Source organism: Haliotis rufescens, unplaced genomic scaffold (assembly GCF_023055435.1).
Source record: "Haliotis rufescens isolate VD_foot unplaced genomic scaffold, xgHalRufe1.0.p SCAF_46, whole genome shotgun sequence".
Lineage (NCBI taxonomy): Eukaryota > Metazoa > Mollusca > Gastropoda > Lepetellida > Haliotidae > Haliotis > Haliotis rufescens.
In genome coordinates, this window is record NW_025964179.1 from 2,326,744 (window position 1) to 2,343,897 (window position 17,154).

Consider the following 17,154-nt stretch of genomic DNA (forward strand, 5'->3'; position numbering starts at 1 on the left):
CTAGCCAGACAAATTGTAAATGTAACATAACATTGTTCTTATCATAGTCCATATGAATTTTGAACCGTAAAACAAGAATACATATTGAGTAAATTCATATTAATATAGGTGATCACAGAGGATCTGAGAAGAAAATACTAGTTACATAAAAATGAAAATTCCAACTTTTGTAATTTAATTATGGGGACAACATTTGGATTATTCATTCACGCGTCAGGTGCGGTTTCATTAATGTAACGCCCATCATTATGAATGGATTATATTTCAAAATACAGCTTGTTCCTGTGGTTTCAATTCACCCTTTCTTCTCATGTGTACATTACTCACATGCAATGCAACCAACAAACAATAAACAACCAACAAGTGGTATACAATAAACAAATGTATTACAAAATTCATTAAGTGTATAAATTAAAACAAATTACTGCACAGCAATTACAAAAGCAGTAAACAATGGAGTGGTAGTACAATATTCAATGGCAGTAAACAATAGAGTGGTGGTACAATATTCAATGGCAGTAAACAATGGAGTGGTAGTACAATATTCAATGGCAGTAAACAATGGAGTGGTAGTACAATATTCAATGTCAGTACACAATGGAGTGGTAGTACAATATTCAATGGCAGTACACAATGGAGTGGTAGTACAATATTCAATGGCAGTACACAATGGAGTGGTAGTACAATATTCAATGGCAGTACATAACATGATGGCAGTGGTCAGTATCAAATACAAAATTACAGCGGTGATAGCAAAAGTCAGTGATAGTAATACATATTCACCAAGCGTCGACGGTGGTCAAGCTTCCAAGATGGGCTAGGCAGGGAATCAGGAATGTGCAGCCCCTCGCAGAAAGACTTGCTGGAATGCTATATTGCCTGCACTAAATAGAAGGGTTTGTGATATGTTCTGCTGTCAGTAGTGTACACGCTCCATACTCATGATATCAAAAATACTCTAATAGAGAGTGTTATGTTTACTTCTCCTAAACATTTTCCATTTCATAAAAACCTTTTCACTGAATTAAAATTGTTCCTTTCTAGAAGAGGGAGGGTGTTATGTGGCAGGTGAGACTGTTCTACCTGTATTCGTAGCAATTCTCAGTAATTGAAGGTTCGGCAAAATATCCAGGGTTGGGCGGGCAGATTTAAGCGGCACTCGTTCGGAAACTTGAACGTGGCAGGTTTTTTTAAAGGCAGGTTGTATTTACATTTTAATGTCATACATAAAATGTGCATGGATTAGTTGTTCATTTAGCATAATTATTAACGGGAGATACAGTTTATTGCATATAGACGAAATGCCAAATGAAAGAATAACAAAAATACAGACTGATGATGTGCATGTTTGTAGCATAGACAAATCACATATCGTAGTTTATACAGGATTTCTAAAAGATAAAGGTAAAAATGACCAGAGGGCAGTGAACTTGCATAATTACAGTTTGGATATGCAGTGAATTTTGTAATTTCATAATATCTTAGTATATATTTTTCAATTTTCAGACAAATTGGTTTACTTTTTTCTGTTAAACGTGTTAAGCATAGATTTTGTTTCAGTAATTAATGCATTGAGTGAGTTGTTCTTCTCCTCTTAAAATCAAGACGATATGTTCATTACTAAAATTAATTTTGCCTTCTGCATAGTTCCCAAGTCAATCTTTCTGAAAGTTTCGTCCATACATCAGCAGCATAGTGACAATTACACAATACATGAGTTTAAATCAAACATATTTTCCAAATGATTATAAAAATCTATGCCTGATGAGTTAAACTGAGTTTAAATTATTTACGTACTTTGTATCTTGATTTTGTTTTGACCCTGTCCATAATCAACGTTTCAGTATATATTTTTCAACCCTGAAAATTGGGCAAAACAAATTAATGTACTCATTGTGTTATAGCGGGTGTTTTTTACATCCAACTAAACTTAATGTAGTATCATCTGCAAATTGTGCTAGCAGAACTTTATTATTACCCATCTGTATAGCTTTGATTATTATCATGTCTTATCATTATTTCCAAGATTTCTGCACAAGGAATAAAGATATATGGTGATATAGGATCCCCTGGCGACAACCCCTTTTAACCTTAAAAAGAGACTAGCATATCCATTTACCAATCCACTTGTTTTAATATTTTGAAAAGAGACTTTTACCCACTGTTGAATACTTGGTCCAAATTTAAAAATAAAATATTACATTATGCACATATCTTCTTTCCACAGAATCAAATGCTTTGTCAAAATCAATTAACTTGGTATTTGGTAAGATTCAGTATATCCGTCACATCATAAGTCATTCCTGTATCCTCACCTATATATCTACAAGGCAAAACATGTTTTATTCTGTTTGTAATTAATGCTGCAGCATAAATATTCCATTTTCTTCATGCATGTTCTACAGTCATCTGCGAACACTACCTTTTAGGGGGTATATCTATATCATCCAAATGTCCATACATATATGTCCATATATATATGTATAAAGCAAGTCGTCCTACACTCTTCCTGAAAAGATAAATGCTAAGCATTTCCTCTGTATGTATTTATATATGTAAATATCGTTTTAATGTCAATGCTGATGCAGTGAACGTTACACAAACCTGATGCTAGAATAACATCTAATTTCTAAAATGAACATATTTTACAGAAAAAAAATAGTTGTTAAACAATAGTTATAAAATATAATAACAAGGAGCCAAGAGACTTTCTTCATTTTGCCAACTATTGGGCTGTGTTGGACATATTTGTTTCGGGGTCAGTATGACAGACAAACCTGATGCCTTGAAGTATAAAGATAAGTAAGTATAGCTGTTGTATAGATTCAAATATGTTTGTGATTAACCCAACCTTGAAAAATATTGAAAGATGAGTGGTAACTATTTATGTCATTATTTCAAATTAGAATGATAGCACATCAGGAAAACATGGCACTTTAATATACGTATCTTGTTACCCCAATAGTCTTTTTTAAGTAAGAGCAGCATGTATATCGAGAGTATAGGTTTGGTGCGTGACTTATCACACAGTACTTTCAGAAAGTGTGCATATTCTGTTTATCGGCAATAAATAACATAAGACGAATTATACGTGTAAATACGATTTACTTCAGAACTAGTATAGATTACTTAAGGTTAGGGGGAAATGTATGTAATTAACAGAACCTTGGACGGGTTTAAAGGATTTGGGTCCTGGCTTGGGCTTTGTGTTGGACGTGTAGACGGCATTTCCAGGTTTGACGTATCAATGACCAAAATGATGTCTGATGCAATTCTCTGCCTTTTCGGGTGAACAATTGGCTTGACTGTGCATGTGTTTGTGGCGGGTGCCACCAGTGGATCGGAATGAGCTCGCGTTTTTGCGAGCACCCAGTGTCATTATTTATTATGGTGAATCATGAAGCTCCTGATGTTGTCGTAATCGTGCAGTTGCCGCTACTTTTGGCAAGGGTTTCTTATGGTAATGGAAATGCTTATGTCGCTTTTGTTGACTGATGAACATGAAAAGATATAATGTTAGTGTATATGGTCATGCAATTAAGAAACAAACGACGAGTGGGAGTTGTTTATTGTACTATAAACAACGACCACGACTCGTTTATTTCTCTATGAGATATCAACATTACGTACAGCCTCTTTGAGAGTGTTAAATTAGGAAAAATTACACGCTTTAAAATATCTCACTTTCGGATTCGATTGTTCGGGCACTGCGTTTATCTACCTTCTCCAGCAACATTTATTGGGAACAACTCACTAGACACATACCTCTCAAAAATAAGGTCACATTTACGACGTTTTCAAGTTGCGAGTGCATGTTCGAATCTCCATAAATGACGTCATGATAGAACAATGTTTTATCGTGAAATAAATATCGCTTCCTTGCTAGTTCTTTGCGATTTATCGCGTAGCTATCTTATATCATCAAATGTCAAGTTCTTATTGCTTTATCATGATGTATCCGTGTCATAACCAATCATGTAGCAATAGCATACACAAATATCGTTGACTTCGACGTAGAATAGTGTCATGAAATATGATTATCATTTGGTGTGCAATATTTCTGGTTGATAAATCTAACATATTCTTACTTTTAAGAATAGCGACTATACATTATTATATCACTAATTATCAGGTCTCTGTAACATTTGCAAAATAATACAAATTTCAAAATACAACTGAACCTAAATGTAATATTGTAATATCCTTAAGTTGCTGAGTGCGGCATTTGACAACAAACAAACAAAACATAATATCTTTAAGAATTATGTTAACAATTCCGATGCTAAAAGATAATCTCACAATCCCCATATCTCTTTCTCTATGTTTAATATGAAAACATAATAACGTTTTTTTAATAATCTGAAGGAATAATAATGGCAATACTATCATAAGTATCATCATTATTTATGTTACTTATCCTCAAGTGAAGTAGTCCTCCAAACTATACATTCAGTGAAGAAGCCCATGAACATATTAACAATGTAATATACATTAATGGAAATTAGATGAACAGTTGAAGTTACGTCTATCAGCCATCTATTCTATTCATGAAGAACATTTCACGTGGGACCAACACATGGAATTATGACTATCGACTTGCTTATTATTTTTTTTATATTCATGCTAGCTTAAACGATCTATTGGTTTGATTTATTGTTATGGTATCCACAAAATAAGTAGGATCCGATGTTTTCCGTTTTTGATGAAATAAAACCGAATTATATTTGCCGTTTACATATCAAAGTTTGCCGAATTGTTACAAAATGTTTGCCCACAGCAAGGCTACGTATTCCCAACATATTGTGCTAGGGACAGTATAAATGGACTGAGGGAGGGCGGTATTCCTCCTTGTGGGTCACCTGCTTGGCAATATGGGACGGAAGAAGAAGAATTGTACAGCATAAAAATGGCTACGTAGTTCGGGTAGATATGTAGAATGCCCGGCCAGTTTGACCCTTGAGTCACTAAAGTTTCAGTCATTAAAATGCGTAAAACAGTATTTGAGTGAAAGAAAACACTATAAGTGAATGAAACAAAAGACATCAGTACAGGCAAACCCAGTCCCCCAACCCTAAGTCTGCATGTACCAATACTCATACCTGCCACATCCTCAACCATGGCGCGTGGCGGACGGGTTCCACACGAGTGACCAACGGGGTGCACACGGGTTGCGTAACGCGGTGCCCATGCGTGTAAGGGGAATGAACTTCTAGGCAGTAGTGTATATATGTCTGTTTATAAGTCTCATATATTCTCTCACAAAAGTTGAGGTTGCCGTATGTCTATTCGAACTGTCATTCGGAATATTGTTGATGTAAACAATTGGACATGAGGATTGTTTTTTTATGTAACTGCTGCTTATATGTTTTCTGACATTGTGAAGCAAATATACTGAATTATTCACTCTGTATGTATGCCTTTAATTCGCTGAAGCATTGAAATAAATGTCTCTTCACATTCACATCGACCTACGAAAGTCGGAACTCTCATCCATACAATCTGTTAAGAATCGTCATTTACAAAGACATCTCATTGGCTGTGAAAACTATTTGCAATGGTTATACTTGTAATTGGTTATATAATGAAAAATAATGCAAAGATATCATTTCAATTTTTAACACACTAAATTGTTGTTGTTTATTGCAGACCCGTGAAGATCCGAGCTAGAATAGGTCTTCAGCAACCCATTAATTTCATGCTTAAGGGGCAATTTGCATCATATGACGGATAATGAATTCACAGAAAAGGAATACAACCGCTCAAGGGTTTCGGGTACTCGCTTTTTAGTGTACATTTTATGAACCGTAAATACATTTGCGAGAGGAAGTTTGCCTATAATCCCCATCATTGCTTTGTTTTCTGAGATAACAAACATCTGGACAGTGTCCTTTGGATTCAAGTGTTGCAAGAGTCCTTTCAACAGAGCCCATGCGATGAAGTCGCTATCAGCATATAAAGGTGCAATCTCATTGCCGTATTCTGTTACACCCAAACAGCCATATCCTACTACACGACCGGAATGTAAACGAGCAATAAGAATATGTTTTGCACGGTTGATGATCCAGTTCTTGAAGAAGTAATCCCTCTCGCTCTCACATACATTCTCGTCGTACGCTTTCAACTCAGTAAACATGGAGCCTTCGAAGGGGACTATGCTGATTTCCGGACTCGCTTCTGCATCAGGAATTGCCCCCAGTATGACTTCCGCTGGCCCACGTTTTTGGTGTACGTCATAGTAGAAAGTGAAGCCATGGGTGTCGTAAATGTTAACGAAGGTAGCTGATATGACGATGTTGGCGTCACCGACTGCCTTGAGTGATTGAAGGTTCACATCACGTCCGATTCCTTTGCCTCTGAGGTCTTTCCTCACGAGATAAATGCCACCAGCTACTGTCTTCTCGTTATAAAACGCCAAGACACGACAAGCTGTTAAAAAATAGATACAGTTATGGCACAGATGTGAATAAACATAAGAATCATGATTATTGAAAGGTCATAACTTTTAACATATATATAGATATTTCATGCTATATGAGGATTATTTGTCAGCCGCCTATGCTTGTCATATGGGTCGAGGAAATAGGCCAGCTTGGTGGTTTATGACCGATCACCATGCTCTGACTGCGTGCGAGGCTGATCTTCATACCAGTCACTTGTTTGTCTGTTCCAGACTTGATTATTTACAGGCCGCTGCCATATACCTGAAATATTACTTGCTGAGGTGTTACACAATACATTGAAGTGTCTCTTTGTATCTAATGTGAATTGAGCTTGTTTTCATGTGTTTCTGAAACCTTCAGAGTCCTTAGCTGAAAAGATCCACAAGCAATGCCACATTCTACCATGAATTGGGAAAATACTCGATTTTGATTGGTCAATCAGAGACAATGAAAACAGCCGATCTGACGGCCGGATCACCAACGAAGCTAATAATTATAGAATAGAACCTCTTTTACAGTCATTGTATTTCAATAATGATATGTACAATTACAGGCTACAGAAGTTGCTGTTACTACAATATTCAAAATAGTTTATGGCAATATATTTCGTGCAGAAAATACGAAAGTAATCTACTAAGAGAATGTATTTCAAGTTTTGTGGACAACAGAGAGCTTGCTATTTGGCGCTTTTCTATGTGCGACTTTGATGTCATAATGCATAACAATAGGCGATATGACGTCATAATAGTGACGCGAGGTTTAGAGATGAAGCATGTTAGACATGCTTTCAGTGCCTGTCATACGTTCGTGTGAAGTAGTACGGTGCAAACAAACTGCATGACAATAAAGAGCGCCATATTTTGTTTAATGGCTGTTGCTGGTGATTTCGTAAATGCTGATCGACAACCCACTCAAGACATTCAACCCATGCGCTTCAGGCACTAAAGATTTTGCGTTTTATTTAGTCATGGTTTTATGGAGATAAACATACTTCATTTTCAATGTAGAGCTAGGTTACTTGTAGATTTAATCAAATTTAAACTTGGAACTCAACACGGAGCTGGATGATGTTGTTTGATGTAACTTTGTTCGGAAAAAGAAATTGCTTGTTTGTAGGATTTCCTCACCACGCAGTATTTGGCCCCAGCAGGCCTTCAATGTACAATAGAGCGTACGAGACGGAGCGTGTTCAAACAACATATCCAGGTAAACGACAGTCGTTATATAAATAACACTGCTATTCGCTGATCAAGCCAGGATCACCTTGACCTCCATTCTACGTACACCTCCTTGAGCCTGTCATCCCATATCATGCAGACGCAACTAAATCTGTATGTTGTTACACACTTTGTTTGTCAAGCTTAAACACCGGGCAAATTTCAGTACGTCGCTGACATTTTAGCGTTGTGCCCAAAATAACTTAATAGCATGTCAGTTCATATGAAATATTCGAAGCTATGGCAGGGAATTGCACCAGGTTTTATTCATCTTAAACTGGACGTTTTATGTAATGGTTAATCGAGTCAAGAAGAAATGCAGTGGTTTTCTCTATTAGTATTTACAGTGAAAGGACACGCGTACTTTACGCTCACCTACCCACTCCCCCAAAACGGATCCCAGACACTTGTCCACCACCTCCACCTGATACACCTATGTACGCACTTCCCACCCCAACAAGAACCATCCACCCACCCAGATCTAGACATCCATGCTGATTTGTGAATATAGGTGGACCAGTAATGTCATTCGTTGTCTTATAGTGGAGTAAATGCAACCGTACCTAGTATTTCGCCCGCGTCGGATGCAGCTACAAACCAGGCCCTTGAATCCATATCAAACGTGCAGTACATCAGGTCAAGTGGAATTTCCCACTCATCTATGTTAGTCAAGTTTTTTATGGCGACTACATCAGCTCGAGTTGCTTTCCTCACAGAGTACTTCGGAACAACAGTAGCCATGTCAGAGTAGAAAGGAGGCCGAGATTACTGGAACAGTTGAACACCAAAGTCGATGCAGAACCATACACCAAATAGCAGGAAACGATGATCAGGATGGCCTGGAAATATACACAATTCTGTCTTGCTGACAAGGCACTAAATCACCTGTCATGCATTTGTGTTATGTATGTGTGCCCAGTGTATCCATAATTAACTAGAATGCTTCATATCTACAAATATATATACAAAATAGATATTTGCCCACAGCAAATATTCATTTGCTTAATTGTATCAGTGTGGATTATCAACACATGTACAATGCTTTATATTTCTTACGCTTGGTGGGGCAGACAGTAATTGAACATTAGGATAACGTCAGCAGGGATAAAAGAGGTCATACGAAAGAACTTTATTTGCTGTTGTGGTCATACATAAATATATGTAAGTTACATGGGGAGCAGGCTAGATTATTTACAGCTTTCAGCAATATAGTGCAAATATTATGTTCAATAAAAGAAAACGTTGACAGATCTATAACACACGTTTTGTACTATTAAACAAACTGTGGACTTTTAAGACATTTTCGCTTATTGTAATACCATCTAGGTAACAAATCATGTCTATCTCTGAAATCCACAAGCATAGTTGCTGTCAAACCTAAAAAAACATATTCGGGGCGGACAGTACCTTAAAGTGAGTGTATTCTTAAACTGTCAAAAGCGATTGACCCTTCAATACTAGTATATAGCTGGAAGCTGTCTTTCGGACTGTTATGAGTTATGATGTAGTTTATGATATTACTGGGGAATGTTCAAATCAGTTACTGTCATTTAATCCAACGTTCTAACTGTCAACTGTCTCAACAGGACCATAGGTTTGGTTATATATCTCCTCCCTGTCTCTATGTCTTAAGTTGTTAATCGGTAACTGCGGTCCAAATGTATCAACTTATTCATCTATTGTTGCAAACTTGACTGATTTAAAAATATCTAATTGATCATGAACTATTCAGTCAGTCAAGCACCTGTATCAGAAATGTAAAACCAGCCATGTTTCATGTAGTCCCAAAATCTGGCAATTATTTCTTCGCTTTATCGCTGAAAAATGCTGATGTAACGTGACATATAAACTTACTCACAGAAAAATTATTTTTCGCGAGAGTGAAGCACAATTTTATTAAAGTTTTATTAACAATTTCATAAACTATATTATATTAATATTAAAATTCATCATCACTTGCCAAGTTTATGAAAATGTCACCAGTTGGGAGATGTCACAGATAAACAAGGATTCGAACTAAGTTTGATCGTCTTTGACACTGAGGTTTATCCCCACTTTGCCAGCAAACTGCAGAGGATTAACAGTGAGAGAGTGATCATCGTTACTATGTTTATACAGGAAAAGATGTCATGCCAAAAACGCTCACAGTAGTTAGTGAGTAAACTCAACGGAAGATTTTACAAGTATCCATCACTACCTATGAAAGCTAACATGTGTATAAACTCAGTTCATTGAAATTTAAATAATAAAGGAACTTGCAGTGACGAGTAAACGAGTAATGAGTGAGATATATATATACAATATCCATCGATAATCAACGTCTATTATCTCAATCCTAAAAAGTACGAGAATATGTAGTTTACTGAGTGAGTGAGTGAGTGAGTTGGGTTTAACGCCGCTTTTAACATTATTCCAGTTATATCACGGCGCGTCAGCTTAATGAGGGAGGAAAGCCCGAAGTGATGCAGGTCTCAGACGTTTACCACTTCGGTGAAACCCACGAGCACGGGTATGGTGCTGACAAACCTAGAAACATAATTGGGGCGAACTGGGATTCGAACCCACAGTCATAGGTTTCTGGCATGTCCAAGGGACGCAACTCTGCACAGCAAATCGCGGCACCCTAGACGACTGGGCCCCCCGTGCCCCCTGTAGTTTACTGAGAAAGTGTTATCCAAATATAGTATGTGTTACTGTTGACCACTTTCTTAATAGCATTGTGGGTCCAAAGCTTTCGGCCACAGAATCAGTGCCATTTTTCACTAGTCAGAGGGGTACACAAAGTACGTGATCTGGACTAACATGTGTGTGTGTGTGTGTGTGTGTGTGTGTGTGTGTGTGTGTGTGTGTGTGTGTGTGTAAATGTGGGCCTGTTGGAAATTACATAAAACATTCATCTTGAGCGGGATGGTAGTTCGAGTTGGATAAGCATGTTAACTATGATCTTCTTAAGGTAGAGAATGCCGCGTATGCATGTATTAATGAGATTCCTAGGTACATGGGGCCTTTTCGTCACCAGGAATACCCACAGTGGAGACTTAAATGGGGAGCACTTTATGTGAGCACGAGTAGCTCTATTGGAATGAGATGAATAAGTGTTACAAAGTTGTAAGCTTCTTCACAACCGTGGAACTATGAATTGGCTTTATTTGATAATCAAAAAAGAGATAGCGACCTAAAATAGCCACATTTGATACAATTTCACCTGTCCACCATCTTGGATGCAAGGCGAAAACATTTCAGCGCGTTTGAAGCCACTGAGAATGCCCCCTGCAGAGTTGCGCGATCATTCTGCGGTAGCGCGGCTGAGTTGACTAGAGGCTATCAACAGTATTTCCTGTCAAGGTTATTTATGTCCGTTGTTTGTGTGTGTGTGCGTGCATGCGTGCATGCGTGCGTGCGTGCGTGAGTGAGTGCGTGCGTGCGTGCGTGCGTGCGTGCGTGCGTGCGTAAATGTGGTCCTGTTGGATTTTACATATAACATTCATCTTGAGCGGGATGGTAGTTCGAGTTGGATTAGCATGTTAACTACATGATCTTCGTGAGGTAGAGAATGCAGCGCATGAATGTATTAATGAGATTACTAGGTACATGGGGCCTTTTCGTCCCCAGGAATACCCACAGCGGAGACTTCAATGGGGATAGGGTGTACACAATGTGCTACCTGGTAGATTGTGTGTCATCAAACCGGACAACGTTGGTCTTTGACTGATTGTGGCGTAAAAGACACTTATTCATTTACTTGTATCTGAAATTGAATGTTCATCTTAATTGTTATTGATGAACACGTAATATATTTTGATTGGTTGGTTGGTTGGTTGTTTAACGCCGCACTCAGCAATATTCTAGCTATATGACGGCGGTCTGTAAATAATCGGGTCTGGACCAGACAATCCAGTGATTAATATCATGAGCATCGATCCACGCAATTGGGACAGATGACATGGATCATAATATATTTTGAAAGACATAAAACAGTGACATAATAACTACAACTTTATGTGAGCACGAGTAGCTCTATTGGAATGAGATAAATAAGTGTTACAAAGTTGTAAGCTTCTTCACAACCGTGGAACTATGATATGGCTTTATTTGATAATCAAAAAAGAGATAGCGACCTAAAATAGCCACATTTGATACAATTTCACCTGTCCACCATCTTGGATGCAAGGCAAAAACATTTCAGCGCGTTTGAAGCCACTGAGAATGCCCCCTGCAGAGTTGCGCGATCATTCTGCGGTAGTTGACCAGAGGCTATCAGCCGTATTTCCTGTCCAGGTTATTTAGGTCCGTTGTGTGTGTGTGTGTGTGTGTGTGTGTGTGCGTGCGTGCGTGCGTGCGTGCGTGCGTGCGCGTGCGTGCGTGCGTGCGATCGTGCGTGCGTGTGGGGTGTGGGGTGTGGGGTAAGAGTTGGGGGGATAGATGATAAATTTAGCACAAAGTAAGGTCATCTTGAGCGGGACGATATTTGCAGATGGATTAGCATATGAACTATGATTCTCTTTAGGTAGAAAATGAGGATCCACGATGTTCGACCTGGTAAAAGTGTGTAATAAAACCCCACAGCATTGGTTTTTTGACTTACTGTGGCGTCAAAACAAACTCATTCATTTACTTGAAGTGAATGTTCATCTTAATTGTTATGGAAACAAAGTTTTTAAAAGGAAGAGCAAAACTGATGAAAGTTACCAATAAACGTGTATAAGTGTTATATCGTCACTGCAAAAATAATGAGTTTTTGTCTTTAGTATTAACATTCAAATACGTTATATCTGTATTAGCGATATTGTCTACGTTCCACCGGTGAGTAAGCGTTTGCCGTACTATCTCGTAGTATAACTGTATTCCTGAAGACATCACGATACAGTTTTTACAATGCATCACGTCTGCACTAGCGCTTGATAACAGCCTTGTGTTTGGGTGTTTCAGTGGTTTAAATCGCTGCTCTTGATATTGTTGATTAAACTTTGATACTATGAACAATATAAAGTTATATGAGAGGATGACTTTAGAACGGTAACATACTTCTTTATATATATATATATATATATATATATATATATATATATATATATATATATATATATATATATATATAGGATGACATAAATAGAACAATGAGTAGTACGTCCAGATTAGTGTTTAGGCAACATTTCATAATTAAAATAATTAAATTCAACAACTCCACTTTAAAGTCTTTTTTCCTGACTTAAAAGTAAATGCAAGAACACAATCGGCCGGAATACAATGTATAATTCTGGTCCACTTCCATATGACTATATAGCATACAATAAGCTTTCGGATCCCGTTTAGATCGGTTGGGGTGGCAACCTAGATAGCCATAGAATAGTTTCTCTCGGAATCTCCCATATCACTGGGGCTCCTCTTTAATTTAAATGGAGTTACTTGTTACGATTCCGAACTTTCACGTGACTGTCTTTATGAATCATTGTCAAACAGTGGTGACATTAAATCTTGGAAACAATTCGCGAAATCGCGCATGCACAGAACGGAAAATTTGGACAAGGCATTAAGTAATCCGCATGCGCAGAACGATTGATTTCAGTACTTCCGCTAAACCCTTCGAGTGCAGCGTCAAACGCTGCAATCTAACACGCGAGAACTGACCAATGAAATCTGAGAAGTAGAAATACCGGTAGACGCTGTTGCTTGATTGACAATGCTTGATTGACAATGTCAATCAAGAAAGGGAGGAGTTTGACGGTATCGTTCTCTCCAAGTAAATTCCGATGTCAAATAACGACGTTATTTGGACGGAAAAACGATGGTTTGAAAACGTCCAAATAACGTCGTTTTTTCTTCAAATGACTATATACGGAAAAAACGACGTTTTCGTGTTTGCAGTGTAATTTATAAGATGTGTTAAGAAGGGAGAGAGGGCGCCAAGTTTTAAAAATTATTTTGGTTTATTTTCTTTTTGATCAATCATTGTTTTTGGGATACTGATAGAGATCCATTTCTGTGTGCACAATTTAGAGCATTTGTCAATGCATAATTTTATAAAACATTGTTTATTTAAAATCTTTTCATCTCGCAGACAGTGATTTACATTTGGTTTAATAATATACCTTACGATGATTTGTAACCAAGACTGCTCCACAGATGATTTTTAAATTAATTCGATCATTATTATGATCATCTGTTTGGGCGGATAATCTAGATTGGTTATTTTCTTGCATTGACAATTTATGATTTATTACTAGCGAAGGTAATACGAGATAACTGAGTGAGTGATTTATGGTTTATCATCACATCGGCAATATTTCAGCCATATCGTGACTAAATCAAGTTATATATTAATGAAACACTAAACTGAACTATAAAACCTGTCGACAAAGGACAGTAAAATAACTAGATTATCACAGTCGTATATTTAAAGCTAGCATGTCATTATGAAATTTGAACTATTCACAACAATACAAAACAAAGATGGGCTATAGATCACCAACAACCAGAGATAGGTCACCATACTAGGTACGTAATACGAGATAAAATTCATATGAGTATTGGTGACGGTGTACAACCACACATTCTGTCGTGCATTGCTTTCATAAACGTTATAGTTTCTGTTCATTGTGCTCTACACGTCTAAATCATGTCAACATTTTTCACTGTGAAATGTTAATGTCCGTGTTGGCATATGTCTCAAATCTTAGGCCGCGACGTTTTCATAGCATCGACATTTATATTTATGAGAGAGATGTATATTTTGCCAGAGGTGAACACCATATAGGCCTTGCAGGTGTGGCACTTGTATGAATAAATGATGTCTGTTTTCTCATAAATATAGCATATTTTAAAAATACACATCGTATAGCTAAGTGAGCATTTTGAAATAGTATCTATACTGATCAGATTTAATCCTGATGCTGGATTACTTGTACTTTTTGAATGAGCGAGTGACATTGTTTTAACATGGCTAGCAACATTTTTCCGCCTTACCACGTTTGGGAACAAAAAACATTGTTTCCATGTCTCCTTCGTTTTGACCGGTCAAAGCTTTAACAACCCGGCTTTCCCACCACCCCTTCTGCATACAGAAGATGTTTAGGAGATAAACCTACTGTGTTTTGAAATTTGATGTAGTCCTGCTTTAGCGTGAGCTTCCAAATTAAAGTAAAAGGAAGAATAGTTTATCTCCATTCTACCATGACGGCAAAAACGCTTTGAAAATTGTGCTCTCTTGCAACATGTAACACCACAGGGTACAAAGGTCCGCAATCTTAGACCATTCTGAAAAGTGGTAACATGTAGTTATATATGAAACAAATATTACTCAATATTCCTAAAGTTCAAGATTAAAAACACCATAGTCTTGATTAGTTCAAAATAAGTGTTCAAAACACATAGTTTTTCTAAAAGAAGTTGACAAATAACCCTCCAAACTTCGTCCAAAGACGTCTTGGAAATATGCGAGAGATGGCATTTCTTGAAAAATCGAACATGCCATTTCACTTTAGGGGTGACAGGTTGTAGAAATAGTTTTTAAAATGCTAAACGAATATATGTCTTCAACAAACTTTATGAATCAACATTCTACTATGTATTTAACATGTATAAGTCTTATTAGTTAGTTAGCAATTACCCCCAGTAAATAATAAAAAAATAAAAATAAATGCCTCTGAACCCCGAACTTGGATGTAGCAGAACTTGACCTACATCACGGTTACTCACACTTCACAACTGTCAATGGCTGACAATCTTGTGTTTACATTTTCCGTAACTAGCTAAAGAAAGCAAGAAAACCTGCCGATTTACTGGGAATGATCGAGCCCGCTGGTACAATATGATTACCAATTGAACCAATATAATTATATTTAGTGTATTGGATTTATGTTATTCATTGACCGTGAAAGTAAAATGAATATTACATTTAGCATCTACATTAAAACGTGGAGGCAATTAGAAACTGGAGACTGGGCGGCCTTATGTTTATAAAACATCATTGTCTTGTAGCAGCTGTGCATTGCATGTAAGGATCCGGGTTTTGTGAGTTCTTCATTGCAATAAATACTGATTATCATGCAACATCTGTTACCAGACTCGTGTGTCAGTACACTCAGTACCTAACAATGCACATGTCTTTCACAAACGTTCGTCACCAGTCCCAGTACCTGACCGTGCACTTGTCTTTCACAAACGTTTGATAGTAGACTCAGTACCTAATAGTGCACGTGGCTTTCACAAACGTTTGTCAGTAGACTCAGTACCTAATAGTGCACGTGGCTTCCACAAACGTTTGTCAGTAGACTCAGTAGTTAATAGTGCACGTGGCTTCCACAAACGTTTGTCAGTAGACTCAGTACCTAATAGTGCCCGTGTCTTTCACAAACGTTTGTCAGTAGACTCAGTACCTGATAAGTGCATGTGTCTTTCAGAAACGGTTTTCGCCAGTCTCGGCACCTTACCGTGCACGTTCTTTCACAAACGTTTATCAGTAGACTCAGTACCTAATAGTGCACGTGGCTTCCACAAACGTTTGTCAGTAGACTCAGTACCTAATAGTGCACTCGGCTTCCACAAACGTTTGTCAGTAGACTCATTTCCAATAGTGCACGTGTCTTTCACAAACGTTTGTCACCAGTCACAGTTCCTGAGCGTGAACGTGTCTTTCACAAACGTTTGTCAGTAGACTCAGTACCAAACCGTGCACGTGGTTTCCACAGACACCTATCATCTGACTCAGAACCGAGCCGTGCACGTGGCTTTCACTGAAGTGGTTAACATCTATCATCCGCGTCATTTCCCAAAAACCGAAAACTGGTTCGATTAGAAAAGATGTTTTAACATGACTGTGTTTGTTATCTTTGTGTTTTACAAGGTTGGGAAGCACCACGTAGAGATCCGAACTCGGGTTCTCATTTTCATGCAACACAGTCCCCATAAAATAACAATGTAAATAGTAAACAGTGAGACGTTTTACAGTGTCTTTCTGTACTCAGTTGGCACTTAGTTCATTATAAAACACAATGAAGGAGTCATACCTTTAATTACCGAGTTTCACTTGCGTGTACCTCTGTTGTTACTTTCAGAGAGATTGATGATCCCACTCACGCGTCAGAACAATCACTATAGTCCTGGTAAACAGCCTGCTATGAAATTATTCTCCCAATGTCCGACACATATTAATCTCTTCGTAAGTGTGAATATAAATAATGTTTGTCATTATCAAGCAGTTTGAGTCAGGAGAGTACTTCGTGCCCGAGTAATGTTACTACCTGGCTGCAAGTACATTGTGATGCATATTAAATAAAGTCACACAGTAATTGTACTTACTTGTCAAGCAACTCCAATCAAGTGAATAAGCTTTATTAGCAACAGGTGGCTAATACAAGGACAGGTCGGCTCTGAGTCAGTATTCTGTATTTGAGTGGAGATATTCATGGCAAACTGCAGCATGATATCTCAGTGGGCTAGCACTATAAATCGGCATAAGTAATAGCAGCTAAACACACATGCACACACTTATTATACCT

At 37.7% G+C, this 17,154-nt stretch overlaps 1 protein-coding gene across 2 annotated transcripts; it reads right to left on the reverse strand.

Moving 5' to 3' along the window:
• Positions 1–5,345: 5,345 nt before the first annotated feature.
• LOC124141650 lies at positions 5,346–16,784 on the reverse strand. Of its 2 annotated transcripts, XM_048383240.1 has the most exons (3): positions 16,673–16,784; positions 8,221–8,496; positions 5,346–6,426 (listed from the first exon to the last, which is right to left on the reverse strand). In XM_048383240.1, exons 2-3 carry the CDS (start codon positions 8,396–8,398, stop codon positions 5,717–5,719), a joined length of 888 nt encoding a protein of 295 aa, XP_048239197.1. In that variant the 5' UTR covers positions 8,399–8,496; positions 16,673–16,784; the 3' UTR covers positions 5,346–5,716. The 2 variants fall into 2 exon arrangements, with proteins under 2 accessions (XP_048239197.1, XP_046365638.2); XM_046509682.2 differs by lacking the exon at positions 16,673–16,784 and having other exon boundaries at positions 8,221–8,524.
• Between the last annotated feature and the right edge of the window lie 370 nt (positions 16,785–17,154).